Below are 17,607 nucleotides of genomic sequence, written 5' to 3'. Positions count from 1 at the left end.
AGTAAACCTCATTTATTTAAATAGATGTTTCACCCTAATATGCAGATCCTATGCAGCCTTGGGTGTGCACTTAGTCATGCCTAACAGTGCAGTCCTGTGCATGTTTGGGGGGGGGTTTGCTCCCCAGAATAGTGGCTTTCCCCCCACTGCCCCCTATTTCTGTTTCAGGAATCTAATATGTGGGACACTGCTTGCCCACCCATAAATGCATTTTACGCTTCCCTATCCCGCCCCGCTTCTGTTTACTCAGACCGTTTGGCGCGGTCCAGCCAGTTTCAAATCTTGCTGTTAATTGCAATGGAAGAGGTTTAAGCACATGCTTAAATCAACTTTCTTTCCGACTGAAAGCAGGATTTTAAAGGGGCCTTGAGGGGGGCAACCATTGTTCTAAGTCTTTTTCGATTTTAGTGGAAGAGATGAAAGGATTTTGCTCAGCTCTTCTATTGAAATCAGGATTTTCTTTAGGTGAGGGGGAAGGGGCGGTCCAGCCCTATTTTGGATTTCAGTGGGAGAGATTTAAGCGCATGCTCAGCTTTCCTGTTCATTCATTCAGCCGATGGAAACCAACATGAATTTAAAAGGAGTTGTGGGAGGGGAAGAAAGACGAAAAGGAATCTCTCTCTGTCTGTGCGAGTGAGTGTGGTGTTTTTTAAAATTCATTGACGGGCTGTGTGGACACGCCCACCCCGAAAGGGCGGGACGTGCTAGCCTGCGACGAGGCTCGTGCCCCGAGCGAGTCTACGGGGCGCGACGAAGGTCAAAAAATCACCCTCCTCCCTGCCTTTCGCCTCCTCCTCGCCTCTTTCTTCTGGCCACTTCTCTCAGGAGGGCTCCAGGCTCTCGGCGCGCACACGGCCCGAGGGGCGTGGCCAAGGGGCGGTGACGTCGCGGGCGCCGCCAGGGGCGGAGCTTGCTGCGCGTTCGTTCGGTCCCTCGCGTGCGGCGGGGTCGCCTTTGTCCGTTTGACTGACTGAGACCGACTGAGGTGATGTTGGCGGCCGGGAAGAAGGTGGCGGCGGCGGCGGCGGCGGCAGCGGCAGCAGCAGAGGGTCCGGTGGGTGGCGGCGCCGGGGGCGACGGCACCTCCGAAGCTCCCGCGCCGCCTCCGCCCCCTCCTCCGCCGCCCCCTCCGCCGCCGCCGGCCCTCTCGGGCTCCGCGGAGGGCGGCGCAGCCGCAGGGGCTTCGGAGCGCACGCCCCGGAAGAAGGAGCCTCTGCGCGCTTCGCCGCCCGGGGGCCTGGCCGAGCCGCCTCCCCCGCCGCCGCCTCCCGCCGGGCCCGGGCCTGCAGTGGGCTCCGAGACCACTGGCATCGCCGAGACCCCCGAGGGCCGCAGGACCAGCCGCCGGAAGCGGGCCAAGGTGGGTGGTGTTGCTGCTGCTGCCGCCGCCGCTCCTCCGCCGGGCGGAAAACGGCTTGGCTTCTGCGCCGCCTCGTGCTGAGAGAGCTCCCTCCCTTCCAGCCCTTTTTCCTGGAATGGTTCCCTCCCTTGGCTGAGCAGGGTCTGCCCTGGTTTGCCTTTGGAGGGAAGACTCCATGTGTGAGCCCTGCAGGATAGTCTCCTCCGGGATGGGGCCGCTCTGGGAAGAAGAGTTGCATGCAGAAGGGTCCAAGCACCCTCCCTGGCAGCATCTCCAAGAGAGGGCTGAGAGAGAAAGACTCCTGCCTGCAGCCTTGGAGAAGCTGCTGCCAGTCAGTGTAGGCAACACTGAGCTACATGGACCCATGGCCTGACTTGGTACAGTCATCTCTCGCCAACCACTAGGTTTCCCTTCTGGCAAAACCTTGCCATTGGCAAATTCACGGTTGGTGAGGCATTAAAGTCTATGGGGAACGGGGTTAGGGGAACCACGACTGCAAAAAGACCTAAAGATAAAGAGAAAATGCTAAAAAATATTTTGTAATATGGCCAAGAGCCACCAAGAAGAATGAGCAGATGGAACCTCTGGAAAAATTAACTCCCCCCCCCCCATCACTCAAAGGCATTTTAAATTGCCAAAGGACAGAAAGATTAGCAAGAGCAGATCAAACCTCTGAACCCTGCAAAATTGCCAAATTGCTGAACCCTTGCCAACCTCGGATACCTGGGTTGTGGTTGGCAGGACCTGTCACAATTTCCTGTTTGCATATACTCAAAACAGTGGTTGGTAAAACCATGGTTGGCAAAGGATGACTGTAAATGGCAGCTTCCTGTGTTTCTTTGCATACTCGGGAGAAAGACGTGGGACATAGTGTGCACCCTTCTGTGTTTGGGGAAGGGGGTGCCACTTTTGAGGGGATAGGGGGGAGAGAGAGAGGAGAAAGCACTCCCTGCTAGTAGAACCTTGCATTGCAAGGAGAGAGATGCTCTAGTCCAGGGTTTCTTAACCTTGGGTCCCCAGATGTTGTTGGACTACAACTCTCATCATCCCCAAACATGGCCTTTGTGGCTGAGGATAATAGGAGTTGTAGTCCAACAACATCTGGGGGCCCAAGGTTAAGAAACCCTTCTCTAGTCCAGCCTCCTTGCAGTGGTGCTAGTTTGCAGGTTGTCCCCTGTCACCCCCCCCCCCCAGCATTAAACAGTGGTATCCCAGCACTGGCTGTGGCTGCCTGAACTACCTGAATAGAAGGCAATTCTGAATTTAAGATGACACCTTTAAAAATAAAGGTAAAGGAACATGGTTCTGAATTTAAGACAATTCCTCGATTTCTTACATCAAAAACCTGGGGGTGGGGTGGAACTAGACGGATTCAAGTAAATATGGTAGTATAGTCTATAGGGGTTCTATCCTCAGGGTTTAAAAAAAGGATGTAAAGACTAGTATTCATTGCGATGTAAACTTCTGTGAGGTCGTTGCAGGCTCAAGTCCATAAAAGCTTTTGCCACATTAAATCAGTTGAGGTTCAAGGCTCTTCAAGACTTCCTTTGTGTTCAGCTGTAATAGGCAAACACAACTGCCCCATGTTGTTTGTGGTTGAATTGTGTTTTTTTGCATAGCTTGTTTTATCCTGTGTTTTTTTTTTTCCTTGTGAAGACTTGATCCTGAAAGGTGGGATACATGTATTTTTAATATGTAATATTCTTGGAGTCTCAAGATTATGCCACCTACTTCTTTTGTGTATGTGTAGATCCTGCTAACTGGGCAGAGAGGCACCTTTTACCGTGGTGATTCTCTTTATTTAGCAGGGGGAGAGTAACTGGCCCTATCCACCCCCAGCACAGTACTTCCAGTGACTGTTGCTGGTGTTTATCTTATGTTTCTTTTTAGAATGTGAGCCCTTTGGGTACAGGGTTCAATTTTATTTATTTCTCTGTGTAAACCGCCCTGAGCCATTTTTGGAAGGGCGTTATAGAAATCAAATTATTTATTGTTGTTGTTGTTGTTGTTGTTATTAAGACTTCACAAAGTTGTACCAAGTTGAGGGAGGAATTGAGAAGTTCTAGATCCTATGTTGCAAGAACAAGAAATATGTGAATTTCATTTTTATTTAGGTGCCACATTACGTGTGTGTTCAGTAGATTTAGATTGTTTTGCTTTGTTTCAGAGAAGTCTTTTCAGTTGTGTTTAATGCTGCAACTGATTCTGAACCCTCTGAATGGGGCAGAACAATAAATAAGCAATGAATAGAATCAGACTGCTTGTTCTCACTCTTGCTTTCCTAACACATGGAATACTTTGAAATTGCATGTTATCAGGGTTGCTTCATATGTTTTGCGTCACATAAGCACACAGGAAAGTGGTTAGCCATTGCTTTGCAGAGTAACTACACTCTATGAAATGTACGTGTACTCATGCCATTACCTAAACTTGGGTTTTGTGTCCTTTCCTACAAGGAAGTGCTCTGTATATAAGAAAATAGGACTATGAAGGTGGCCCTTGTTTAGCACCACTTCCCTACTCTGTTGTAAGGGTTCTGGATGGATTACAACTGAGAATCCTTTTTTCAGAGATGTGCAGTCATATGTGCCAGAGTGCTATATAGCTCAGTTGTAAGAGACCATCTTTTGATTTGTTTGTATATTATCACTAAGTCTGTTCATACAGTGTTTTGGGAACAGGATTGCTTCATTTGTGGAGCTCTTTGAAAATGTTGTGAACAGTGCTTTGTTTCTCCTGCTGGCCCCTTGTTGATGGATAGGAGCAACTGAATAGCTGTTGGAACTGCATTTGCGTAGCTCAGCATAGCTTTCCATCAGTTCCAGTAATCCCAGGCCTTTATGGGTATACAGAATCACGTGTGGTTCACTGTTGTTTTGCAGTCTACTTCAGTTTGTGTGTAAATGCTTTAAGTGCTTGTAAGATGCTGAGTGTCTTTTGCTTGGAGAGCCTTCTAATAAAATTGGTGAAATATCTTCATGATGTCAAAAAAGTACATATTATATAGCAAGAGTCTTGTGGTACCTTAAAGACTAACACAGTGATTGTAGCATAATTTTTTTGTAGATGAGCACCCCATCATATATCTGATTAAGTGGACTCTAGTCCTCAATCTTGCTTTACAACAAATCTTAGTCTTTAAGGTGTCACAAGTTCTTGTTACTGCAACAGACTAACATGGTTGCCCCTACATGCAAGATTAGTACCTTGCATGTAGATTGTCACTTTGTAAATTTTGCTCTTTCTGAAAGTGGTTTTATAGAGCTGCAAGCAGCTCTATAATCAAGGTGAATAACATTTCCAGTATACTACTATGTACAACTCAAAACTTGCCTTTAACTTTAATTTCTTTCCTTTTGAGACTTGGTCAGAAATTCCAGGAAATTGCACTGGTATGCCCCTCTATGAGTTGGTGAAAATCTGCTGCATATGTTTGAAATTCTGGCATTTCAGGTTCTGCGATTTAAATTAGTAGAGTGACTAAGTGCACTCTTCTGCTTTGTGATAAAAGCCTGAAGCTGCAAAGCAGGGGTAGATGGCCTTGGCTTTCCAGCTGTTGAACAAAGGTAAAGTGTGCTGTCAAGTCAATTTCAACTCCTGGTGCCCACAGAGCCCTGTGGCTACAACTCCCATAATCCCCAGCCACAGTTCATTGTACTTCAGCAGCAGCTGGAGAGCTAAGGTTGCCTACCCCTGCTACAAGGGATAATGTTGAATACATTTGTACCCTGAATGCGATACTCCCCAAAGCGGCTTACAAAAGATCAAGATCATTAAAAGCATTTTAGAAACTCAATATAAACACACTTTAAACATAGCAACCAGATTTTTGAAAGCAGCAGCAACCAAAACAACATATTAAAAGTCAAGTTGAGAACTTAGAACAAGTCAGGGCCAAAAGCTACTCTTAAAGAGGAGAGTTTTCAGCTATGTTTTATACATGGCCAGGGATGCAACCTGTCTGATCTTCGCAGTGGGATGATGTTCCACAGGTGTCACATGACAACAGAAAAAGCCCTGTTTCTAGTTGCGTCCATGCACACTGGAGACGATGGTTGGTGACAGAGCAAAGTTTGTGAGGCAGATACTAAGCCTTGGGTAGATTCATGTGGGTCAAGTACTCTCATGTGGGTCAAGTACCCAGCTATAAAGCACTTTGGATTTGGCCCAGAAGCAAACTGGCAACCAGTGAAGTTCATTTGTCTACATTTATGTACCACTCTTCCTCCAATGAGCCCATAACGGTGTATATGGCTATGTTTATCCTCGCAACAACCCTGTAATGTAGGTTAGCCTGACAGAAGTGACTGTCCCAGAGTCACCCAGTGAGTTTCTTGGCTGAATGGAGATTTGAACTCGAGTCTCTACAGGCTTAGTCGAAAACTCAGTTCATCACACTGGCTCTCTTAAGTTGCCACACAATGGGTATCATTCATGGAGCAGCTAGCCCCCACAAGCATTCTTGTGGTAGCATTCTGGACCAGCTGAAGCTTCCAAAGGGTCTTCAAAGACAGCCCCATGTAGAGTCCATTACAATCATCTATCTAGGATGTAACCAATGTATGGGCAGCAATGGTCAGATCTATCTACTCCTAGGGATGTGCATGGAACTGGTAGAGGGCGGCGGGGGAGGATTCACTCGCCCCCCCCCCATCCCCCTGCTGCATTTCTCCCACTTCTCCATTTTCTCCCACGATTTCAAAAAAAGCCTATCAGGGTGGCAGCGTACCTCCCTGCTGCCCTGTTGCCCCGTTTACCAGATATGCCCTGTTTATCGGATATACCTGGAAGTACTAGATGTGCTGCGCTTTTTGGAAATTGTGGGGGGGGGGAGTACATCCTCTCCCGCCTTTAAAGGTGGACACACACACACACCCCGCCGTTGAACCTTCAAGCTGGCGCGCACACGCACCAGACACACACAGGCACATCTGGTACTTGCAGGTATAGCCGGTAAACAAGGTGGCAGGGAGGTGCGCTCTCGCCTCAATGGGATTTTTGGAAATTGTGCGCCGGCAGGGTGGGGGGAGTGCATCCTCCCCCACCCTTAAAGGTGGACACACACACCCCACTAGCTGTTGAACTTTCAAGCCGGCCAGGGTTCAAACCTGGTCAGAGGCCCATAAAAGGGCCACCGAACAGATTCGTGCACATCCCTATCTTCTCCAGGTATGGCTGCAGCTGTTATTTCCACCAAAGCTAGTAAAGGCAGTTTTGGTCACTTGCCATCTGGGTATCCAGGGGCAGTGTTGGATCCAGCAGCACTCCCAAGTTGCAGACCTGGTCTTTCTGGGGAGGGCAATTCCATCCAAAACCAGATGTACCTCACCAGCTGGATTGCCAAATTTAATAATCAATTTTATCTGGATTAAGTTTGGCCTCATCCAGACCAAATCTGCATCCAAACATGGGGTTTGGTGTTTCCACTGTCTCCCTGGTATCCGATGATTGAAATAACAGGTAAAGTTGAGTATCATTCATGTACTGGTGACACTGCAGCCCAAATCCTCAGATGACCTCCCCACCATGGCCAAATGTAAATGTTAAACTGCATGGGAAATGAGAGAAATCCTGACAAAGCCCCATAGGCCAGTAGCCGAGATGTAAGGCCGAAGTCTCCCAGCACCACCTATGATGGGTATCCTGTGAAACAAAAAATTAAGATGGGCATTCATAATATTCTCAGAAGCAAGTTCACCAAGCTTTGGTCACTTGAAGTAGAAAGGTGGGCTAAAATCTAGAGAGAATTCAGTGTGGCTTACTCCCAGGTCGATACATGTATACAGAAGTGTGGCTTGGCTACTGCACTAAATTGCAGACCATTTACCAGTATATCCTTGCAGTGGCTGTCCTTGGGAGATTATGAAGGGAAATGACAGAGGAAAGTGCTGGGAAATTCAGTGTGTCTTGTCTTGTGATAAAATGGCTGTGGCCAGTCCAGAGGTGGGAATAGCTGTGTTCTGTTTGTATTATGGGAGGGGTGGAAAGAAAGGAGCTGTTTAGGGGAAGAAGAAAGAGACAGATGCTGCTGGTGTGTGTCTCTCCCTCCCTCCCCCACATGAACAATCTTCTCATCTTCAGGAAAAGGCACTATATTGTATAGAAATGAGAGGTTTAGGACTGTCTTGCTTTCCACATGCAGGGGACTGGGGAAGCAAATCTTGACAGAGTTTAAATTGGGGTGGTGGTTAAGGTAACTTTTTAAAATATTTGGATACATGGAATTATAGTTGATATAAAACCAGAGCTGTGGGTTTCCCGAAGAAAATTTTATGCAAATTTCCCTCACTTGCATAAAATTTGCATAATTGCTATACAAATGTTTTTGATGCCCTAAATAGATTGTGATCTGATTTGGCATGTTGTTTGATCAATTAACCCCCCCCCCCATTTTCATTTCCCCTCACTGTATCTCCAAAGTTTTTCAAGTAGCCAAGTAGAAGTTTTAGGAATAGACCCTACATCTGTCTAAAACATTCTCAATTTTTAAAAATTGTGTTAACAGCACAATCTTTGGCATGTCTACTCAGAAGTAAACCCCAGTGTGCCCAGTGCGGCTTAATCCCTAGTCATGGTGTCTAGGTTTGCAGCCCCAGTCGCACTGCTGTGTCAGTGTCTACTTGCTTGTCGGGTTTCAGCTATCTTTGAACGGTTCTGCTTACAGGTGGAGTACAGAGAAATGGATGAGAGCCTTGCTAACCTCTCTGAAGATGAATATTACTCTGAAGAGGAGAGGAATGCTAAAGCAGAGAAAGAGAAGAAACTGCCACCGCCACCTCCCCCCCCACCTCCTGAGGAAGAGAACGAGAGTGAGCCAGAAGAACCATCTGGTGAGTAGAATGTCCCCATCTGCCAGGGCAACAGTTGCCCTGTGCCAATGTATGCATGCTCCTTTGGAGGCAGTATGGACACATACTCATGCACAGGGCATGCTTAGTCTTGAGACAAAATTCAGGGCTCAAATTAAGGCCATGCAGAAAGTTAGGGTGTTCCAAGTGTTTGTATAAGGCTGGAAGATACCTTTTTGCTTGAAGTGTGCTGATAGAGTTCTGTCAAAATCCTTACTTTTTTAACTGTACAGACTATTGCTACTTCCTCTGGCTTTGCATGCTTGAAAGCATATCCATCTTAATTCTGCTTTCTCTGCTGGAGAAGAAGCCAAGACCTTGGTTGATGCAGTTGTCTGCCTCTGTTATGCTGGATGTAGTCATTTTCAATTCCTTCCCGTGCCCCAGAATTCTTGAGTTAATTAGCTTCTCAGTGATGAGCTTAGAACCCTTGCACTCTACTTAAATTAGGGCTGTACTCCAGTATTTTTTAAATTAAAAAAAAAATAGCTGCTCTTATTTTTATGTGAACCATTTATAGTCCCTCCCCACCCCACAATGTGAAAAATTCAACTTTGGAAGGAGAATGAGTGTTCTTTCTGTCAAACTCTGAATACCGCTTTCTGCATGTAAGGACTCGTGCTTGTGAGTTATAGGAATTTCCTTGAGATGAAAGCATATCTGGACGAGCCAAGTTTGTCCTCTCTGTTTCTTCTGCTTTTGCTGAATTCCAGTCATAGCGTATTGTGGTGATGTCACACTAGATCTTACTACAAAGTGGCAGCTGACATAACACTACCTTGGTCTTCTAGCAAATACTTTCCATTCTGTGTGGCACACTGTCTGCATCTCCTATAAATATGACAGAATTAGCTCCTTGATAATTGGGTGTGCAAACTGAATTGTACTGCAGTACTTGAATAGACTGTGTAATAAGTTGCTTTACAGTTTAATAACTCTTAATATTAATACTAGTTAGGGAAACACATTCCCTACTTAGCACTGGGGACCATTTAATTTCGACCTTTCTGCTTTCAGTTCCCTTACAGACTAAGACACTTACCAGAGGTGTGATTTTCCCCGTTTGGAATCCATACAGGTTCATTCTTTTTCACGGGCTGTTCTTCTTCCTCCTCTCTACTCCATTTTAGGCATCAGTCAGCATTTTGCACAAGGTGCTTCTTGTCGAGGGAGTAATCTCTCCAACTGTCTCCTTCTGTGTATTTTTACTTGGAACATGTAGTGACACGTTCCTCCTCCTCATAGGTGATTGGTGACTTGCTGGCCTAAGCTGGTGGACTTGTCATCCACACTGCACTGCTTTGAGCACTGTGTGGAAAAGCAATTTATAAAAGGAATAAACAATAGTTTGGCTATATTGCCAGACAGAATCTTCTCTTATGGTGCAGTAAGGTGTTTCACCAATTGAGGAGGGAGTCGGCAAGAATGGGATGAGTCAGTTTTTCACACGGAGCACAAATCTGTTTTGTGACTTATTGAGAGAAGCTGTATCAATGTCTGACTAAAACATTATTTTTATACCCTCTTGCTGCATTCCTGTGGGTGGGTGTTGTTTTTGGAACTTATCAGAAAGGAAGCTTAAGAACTGTGTACTTCAGTTAAACAGCTTTGAAAACACCCCTTTTTAGTTTTTAGGCCCACAACTCTTTTTGTGCCACAATGGGGTTTTTTTTTGGTGCCATTCTCTGACATGGTTTAGAAAGGGACATGCTGACTATTTTTGTTGTTAGCAAGATGTTGCAAGCTGTTGCTATAGTTAGAGTACATGTGATAATGTAAAGGGATGTAGTTTGGGATGTCCTGGAGTGAGAGTTATACTTTTGGTACTCTTTCCTCATAGTTACGAACTTCTTAGCACAAAAAGGAATCTGTTTTGAAGACCCTTGGTTATTGACAGTATGATGAAATGGACAGAGTGATCAGGAAGACCTGGGTAGGGATTTGCACAAACTGGTTCGGCGTTCTATTCCTAGAACGCCGAACTGGTTTGGAAATCCCGTGTTCGAACATGGGGGACGGGTCGCTTTAGGGCATGGGGAGGGTGCCCTTACCTCCCCCACTGTGCTTCCCCCTCCGGCGCTGCTTCCAAAACCGCTGGCACGGGGCAGCTGTATACCCTCTTGTCAGCCCAGCAGTCAGCATAAAACCCGCCACTTCGGTTTTACCCTGACTGGGGCAGCAAGAGGGTGTACAGCCACTCCACACCAGCGGTTTTGGAAGCAGCACTGGAGGGGGAAGTGTGGCAGGGCAGGTAAGTGCACCCTCCCCGCACCTTAAAGCAATCCCGCTTCCCGGGTGTGTACAGAACTGGTTCCGTGAACACCCTTAGACCTGGTTTCAAATGCTATGGTTCACTCTGGCCTGTTGCAGACAGAATGCTTATTCCTTGCAAGATGTGGTTTGGAAATTCATGGTTTGCACATTATTTATACCCTTTCTCTCTCTCTTCTTTTCCCTTACTTTCTCTTCCCCGTGTTTGCCTTGGTCCTTATTACATATGCACCAGTACAATCTGGGTGAGACACACCAGCTCATAAATCAAGAGGTTAAAACCATGTTTTTTCAGTGGTGATTACCAAAGGAATCTGGTTTGTGTTGATGCATATGCAACAATGAAATCATACAGTAGTTAACACTGGGGAAGTGAGTGGGATAGATGCTCTTAGCTCTGGCTTGCGAACCATGGTTTTTGGGAACCAGTACTGCAGCTGCATTGGACTGGGGTTATCCTGAACCAGTCACTCTCAACTTTATTCTCAGGGTTCTTAAGGGAAAACATGAAGAATAGATCTAGCAGGAGGAATGGTAGGATACAAATGTGATAGTTAAATTTTTCAGTATAGGCTTGCACATCTCTGAGAATGATGTTTCACCCAAACACCATCTTTGTGTTCAACAATCAAAACGTTTCCCCTCATGGTTGCCACATATAGTTGGTTGAGCAATTCAAAGCCCTTTTAAAACTCAAACCTGTATGCTAGTCTAATTTATTCAAGTAACCTAATTACCATTTTGAAACAAATGCATGGTTTTATATTTCTCTGGAACCCATTTCTGAGGTGAGCAGCATGTGTATTCAAATCCAAATATACTAAGGTTTTTTGCTGGGGGGATAAGGTAAGAGTTTCCATACAATATGTATAATCTAACCTTTCCATAACAGATAGGAAGGGTCTGTTGTGCTTGTCTCTTTCTGATGATTTGTTTTTCCATTCTAGCTGTAGTCGGCAGCTGTGCTAGCTGGAGAACTGGATCTGGTTTGGGGCAGCATAACGTGGCCCTCCTGCAGATGTTGGCCTACAGCTCGCATCATTCCCGACTGTTGACCACTGTGGCTGGGGATTGTGGGAGTTGTAGTCCAAAAACAGCTGGAAGATCAAAGTTATGCAGCCCCGATCTAGTATGAGTTTTGGGTCAGAAAGCCAACCTCCAGGTTTTTCTTACCTTCTGTCCTGTGCTTCCTCTGCTCTTGCGTTCTTTGTGTGCATCCTGCTGTATGCTTCTCTTGTGTAAACTGCTCTCATCATGGTACCTCATGCAATGTGTGTGTAGAACTGATATCTCTTTTCTCTATCACTGCATCAGCTACTGAAAAGGGCAGAATGAAAAAGAGGTGGTGGCCACATCTCCTCTAGCAAATCCAAATGCATTAATGAAGCATGCCCTTATGCCCCCTCTAGTTTCTCCTGTTTCCCTCTTTTGAAAGAGGGAGAGTAAAGAGTGCAATGGGCGGGGTCTGATGGTGTCACCAGGCAAAGCGCCAGGTAATAGATGCCTGTGGGTTACTATTTGCTAGCCACTTGGTTAAACTTTTAGTAGACCAAAGTATGTGTTTCAGCAATATGGAAGATTGAGAACATTGACTGAGAATAGTTACCATATTAGTCTCCCTACTGCCTCTAATTCAGCAAAACTTAAACTATAATATATTCAGCCTAGACCAGAATATTATGGTGTGTTGCTGAATGTTGCCCTAAGATGTTACTGCCTGGATCAAGGGTGGCGCCCTGCTAGCTCCTTTAAGTCCTTGAATGTTCATTTGCATATTCGATTTTGGTGGACCGTAACTCATTTGAAGTATGCGAAATTCCAGTTCTCATCAATGTATTCCCAGCCCTTTTCCTCTGAGAGTAGTTGTGTAGTCAGAAGCAGCAGACTGCACCACTGGTGTTCAGCACTAGCCAACTGGGTACTCAGGTGCGGGGGAATGGGGGTGCATTGGCTAACTGCACCCACTCTGCTCCATAGCCACACACACCCAGCTTTCTCCAGCTACAGCATTTGTCTGCAGAGGCACACATTGTATGCAGGAAGAGTTTCTCCCTATGATTTATGATAAATAAAAATACAATATTTTTTTTTTAAAAAATGCTGGGTGGCAAGCATTTCAAATAACTGGGAGCAACTCTCCCCACGTGCACTGTGTGCCCCTGGAGAAAGCCGAGGAATGTAATTGCAGAGCAGCACTGGTGCCAGAGGACAAGGCTAGAAGCTGGCCCACTTCTGTTCACCCTGTACCTGGGTATGCTGTACTTGGTTTGAATAACATCCCATCAGGGCTACTGAGACATGGTGTGTTTAGACATACAGCACATTCTCTAGGTGGTTTTCTGCAGATAAAGGTTAGGTGCTTAAAAACTCCAGAGTTGTTTTATATGCAGAGTTAGGTGCAGGCTGAAATAATCTATGTCTTCTTCCAGTTGTGTGTTTCTCATGCTTCTGTCTGTGGATATATTAAAAATTCAAAATATCATAGTGTAGTTTTGCCCACGAGCCTTGCTCATGTCACTATCCATTCCAGCGATGCATGTATGGGTGAATACTCCCATATATTCAGCATTCAGTTTATTTTATCATTTGAGAAGTTTTAGGGTACATATGGAGTTGGTGAATTATGAGCCTTAAAACATTTGTAGGTTTCAAGGCTTTGTGGAAGAGAAGAAAGGGTAGGCTAGACTTGTTTCCCTTCAGAATAATTGTTTCCAAGGCTAAGCCTCAGATCCTTGGTGTTCTAAACCCTTGGTTAGACTACCCATCTATGTATTCTTCGTATGGGTAGCAAGAAATGTAATATTTATTTTTCTATAGCTTATTAATAAATTGGTTCTCAAGTATTTACCAACCATGTGCACTGCAATATTGTATATTTCTATTTTCCCCCCTCTGTACAAGTCTGACAAAGGGTTCCAACAACAAGGATGAAGCATTAGAAGATGGCAAAGTGTGGTTCCCTTGACCCAGATTCCAGAAGGTGGAATTCTCAGGAAATGTTTTTCTTTTCCCCACTAGTTAGTGAACTGCTAAACCTGAATCGCCAGCTACCAGGCCTTCATGTGCCCCAAATGATTTTAACTGATGGAGTAAGGTCCCTGAGATCTCCTCTTTCCTTCCACAGGACAAGCAGGAGGACTTCAAGACGACAGTTCTGGAGGGTATGGAGACTGCCAAGCATCAGGTGAGGGTGGCGTTGGATGCTTGCCACTTAGCAGCAAGAGGCCCGAACTCAGGGATTGAAGCTTGCAAGTGCGTGTGGGTGTGGGTGGCCAGGCCGTAGTATGAGGTGTAGCAGAAAAGGGAGGGATAATGCCTTCATTGCAGGTGGGAAACGTGAGGGGAAATGGCAAGCTGCTCTGAAACAGTTTAGGAAAGCTTCACAGCCCTCCTCTTCCCTTTGTGTACTGGTTGAAAAGGCAGTTGGCTTCCTCACTTAAAGACTCTGGGGGCTCTTACGCTGCACAGCATAATCCTTTTATATGCTTCAGAGGAGTGATGTTAAGAAGAATGCCCTACTTCCTGGTCATAAGAACAAAACAGCAGCCCTGCTGGATCAGGCCCAAGGTCTATCTATTCCATTATCCTGTTTCACACAGTGGCCCACCGGATGCTTCTGAAAAGCCCACAGGCAAGAGGTGAGGGCATGCCCTCTCTCCTGCTGTTGCTCCCCTGCAACTGGTATTGAGAGGCATCTTTCTTCTTAGGCTGGAGGTGGCCTGTAGCCACCAGACTAATAGCCATTGATAGACCGGTCCTCTATGAATTTGTCTAAGCCCCTTTTAAAACCATCCAAGCTAGTGGCCACCACCACATCCAGTGGCAGATAATCTCATAGATTAATCATACACTGTGTGAAAGGATACTTCCTTTTGTTGGTCTTAAATTTCCTGGCCTTCAATTTCATGGGATTATCCCTGCCTCTAGTGTTGTTGGGGTGGGGGGAGTATTTCTCTCTGTCCACTCTCTCTATTCCATGCATAATTCTATACACCTCTATCATGTCCCTCGTAGTCACCTCTTTTCCACACTTAAAAAGCCCCAGATGCTGTAGCCTTGCCTCATAAAGAAGGTGCCCCAGGCCTTTCTTGGTTGCCCTCTTCTGGTCAGCTTTAATAGAATTAATCATATTTTCTGGCTTTTGGCTCAGTTTCTTAAAGAACTCTGTCCAAATGGTCACCCCCACCCCCCTGCCCAAGTTTTTTGTGGTGCATGCTGGTTGGAATTTAAGTGTCTGAGGAGCCATCATTCCTAGATGTTTTCTGGTTCTTGAACCAAGATCTAGAATGTTGATTCTTTGAAATGGAGCCTGTGAGGTTGCCAGTGCTAATAGAAAGGCCTTCCGGATACTATAGATTTAGGGGGACAGGCTGTCAGTTTCTTCTTGAGCATGTTTGTAAACTGACGTACACTGAATCAGCTAATTTCTAGAGACTGAACTTCACCTGTTTGAGTAAATTGGATGTTGGTTATCAAGATGTAAATGGCTAGAGGTTCATTCTGAAATCTCATTGGACGTTTAGTGCTAAAGTCAAGAACATATTCCTTTGAAATCTTTTGTGAGAAAAGATATTCTTCTTGAGGGGTATATAATATTGACTGCTGAAACTATGGGCAGCATAGGGAGAATTTCTAAGAGGTGTTTTGCTGCAGTTCTGAAGACATCTGGGGAGATGGAAAAGACCAAGAACTGAGCACGTGTGCCCAAAGTCAGACCTCAAGAAGGTGATGTGTTTATAACTTTAGAATACAGCTGAGGATTGCATATTTGAATGGGGGCAAGGGAAACCTCTCTGCATTTGGAAAAACTAGCACATCAGAAGGCAGGCTAGACTAGGACTTGAGGTACAGAGTTTCTTTATGGGGCAGTGTCCAAATATTCCCCACCACAGTTCTGAAATGGCACAGTCCCTCAAGGTCTGTACCTCATGATATATCTGCCCTGACTCTGAGCCATAGAAAAATGAGTTTTACCTTAGCACTGAAACTGTGGACAGAGGCTTTTATCTCTTAAATGGCATGGGAGTCGTGCTTTTGTGCCTACTTTCCTGACACACAAACACTTTCCCAGTTCCCTGGGAAATGATTAGCAAAATACTTGAACATTCACCAAGTTGTAAAGTAGATAGAAAGTCTGGATTTTCATGTAGACACAGGGGACTTGTTTGACCCCATCGTGTTAGAAATCTTGGGTGTCCCATATAAGTGTTTATCTTGGTTAGACTGGGAAAGGTGCAAGGAGACAAAGGTGATTCTCTTCTTCTAGTGCAAATTATGATGTAGATAGACGCCATGATTTTAGACATCCTTACAAATGCCCAGTTAGTATTTCTCTGTCTCAGGGCAACATTAAGATAGAGATATAATTTATTTAACCTATTAATACCGCTCAAAATTTACATCTCTGGGCAGTTTACAACAAAAACAGAAAAATTAAAACAAATAAATGACAGCAAAAAGTTAAAACACTACAACAATTTAAAATTTTAAAACAATGTTAAAACTATTAAAACAGTATTTAATTAAAAGCCTGGATGAACAGATGTGTCTTGAAATTTAAAAAAAAAAATTGTCAGAGATGGGGAGGCTCTTATTTTGGCAGGGAGCATGTTCCAAAGCTTTGGGGCAGCAGCGGAGAAGGCCTGTTCTTGAGTAGCCACCAAACAAGCCAGTGGCAACTGCAGACGGACCTCTCCTGGTGATCTCAATGGGTTCATAACGAAGAAGACGTTCTCTTAAATACCCAGGGCCCAAGCCATTTAGGGCTTTATAGGTTATAACAAGCACCTTGTATTTTGCTTGGAAATCTATCGGCAGTAATATGGTCTCTCCGAGTAATGGGAGTAATATAGTCTCTCAGAGATGACCCAGAGACCAACCTGGTTGCCGCATTCTGAACCAGCTGTAGTTTCCGGACTATGCACAAGGGCAGCCCCACATAGAGCGCATTGCAGAAATCCAGTCTGGAGGTTACCACTGTTCTGAGGTAGTTTATCTCAAGAAACGGACGCAGCTGGAATATCAGCCAAAGCTGATAGAAGGCACTTCTGATTGAAGGCATTTCCCCTGCATCATTTGGATACCTTCCTCTTTTCCTTATCCTACCCAGACGAAAACCACGAAAGATACACATGCAAAAAACACAGTTTTCACAAGTAGGTTGTGAAACCTCGCCCAGACTACCAAAAAACAAAGGAAATCCCAGAGAAATTCATTGATGTCCAGAAAACGTGGGGAAACTCTCCAATTGGAAAAATATGGGTTAGGGTTAGGTTTCGAGCAAGACCTTTGCAGTTTTGAGAGTTTTCTCAGTTACACTCTCTCTTCCTCTGCCCTGGATCCTTTTGGCACACTGGAAAATTCCTAAGTTTGCCAAGAAAATTTGCAGCAGCTGCTGTTCTCATTGGCAGCAAGCTTTTTAAGACAGAAGAGACCTGCCAGGAAAGGAAGTGGCATTCCTAGAGGGAGCAGTTGCCAGAGGAAAGAGAGAGCAACGCCTGTGGAGAACAGACAGGAAAGGAGAGTTGTTGCCTGCCCACCATTTAGCTGCATCCCACATTATGGCCACATTTGCAAGATCATTCCCATATTGGTGGGTTTCTTATTAGTGATATTTCTAATGTGCTTCTCTTAATAGTCAGTGATTCAAAGGCTGGGGCTACCTCACTTTGCTGTGTGTGGCTATTCTTGCCTCTGATAGAGTAGTATCATGACATTCTTTGCTGTTCAGTCTAAGTAGATCTTCATTCTGCTATACTTCAACTGGTTAACTCAATCATGTTCTGTGAGAAATTGAATCTTTGTTTTGCTTTGGAAGGGGTCCCATTTTCTTCTTAAGTTGATCCTTTATCAAAAATGTGCCTGCCTTTAGTCAATTTTCTCTTCTTAGCTTTTCTCTGAGAGTCTCGTCAACACAGTCATAGTACCAAATTATTCTGAAAGTTTTCCGTTCATCTTAGCTGAGCCATCTCCTTTAGTGTCACTTAAATCTGCACCATTGTGCTTGTGACAGACATTCTGAAGTGTGTGTGAAGCTGTGTGTTCTACCTTCTCTTGGGATTGCTCTTCACTGATACAAGCCGTTTACACAAGGTTTCTTCACAACACTGCAGACCTTTGCTTTTTGTC

At 45.1% G+C, this 17,607-nt stretch overlaps 1 protein-coding gene across 1 annotated transcript in view; it reads left to right on the top strand.

Moving 5' to 3' along the window:
• The first annotated feature begins 662 nt into the window (after window positions 1-662).
• KDM1A (lysine demethylase 1A) overlaps window positions 663-17,607 on the top strand; it is a 40,900-nt gene continuing 23,955 nt past the window's right edge. The window contains exons 1-3 of the mRNA XM_053266939.1: window positions 663-1,360; window positions 8,025-8,190; window positions 13,604-13,663. Of these exons, the coding sequence (XP_053122914.1) occupies window positions 989-1,360; window positions 8,025-8,190; window positions 13,604-13,663 (598 nt within the window). The 5' untranslated portion in view covers window positions 663-988. The remainder of the gene's footprint in view (window positions 1,361-8,024; window positions 8,191-13,603; window positions 13,664-17,607) is intronic.

This window comes from Hemicordylus capensis, chromosome 7 (genome assembly GCF_027244095.1).
Source record: "Hemicordylus capensis ecotype Gifberg chromosome 7, rHemCap1.1.pri, whole genome shotgun sequence".
Lineage (NCBI taxonomy): Eukaryota > Metazoa > Chordata > Lepidosauria > Squamata > Cordylidae > Hemicordylus > Hemicordylus capensis.
The sequence above is the reverse complement of the archived record's forward strand: the minus strand, read 5'-3'. Positions and strand labels throughout refer to the sequence as shown.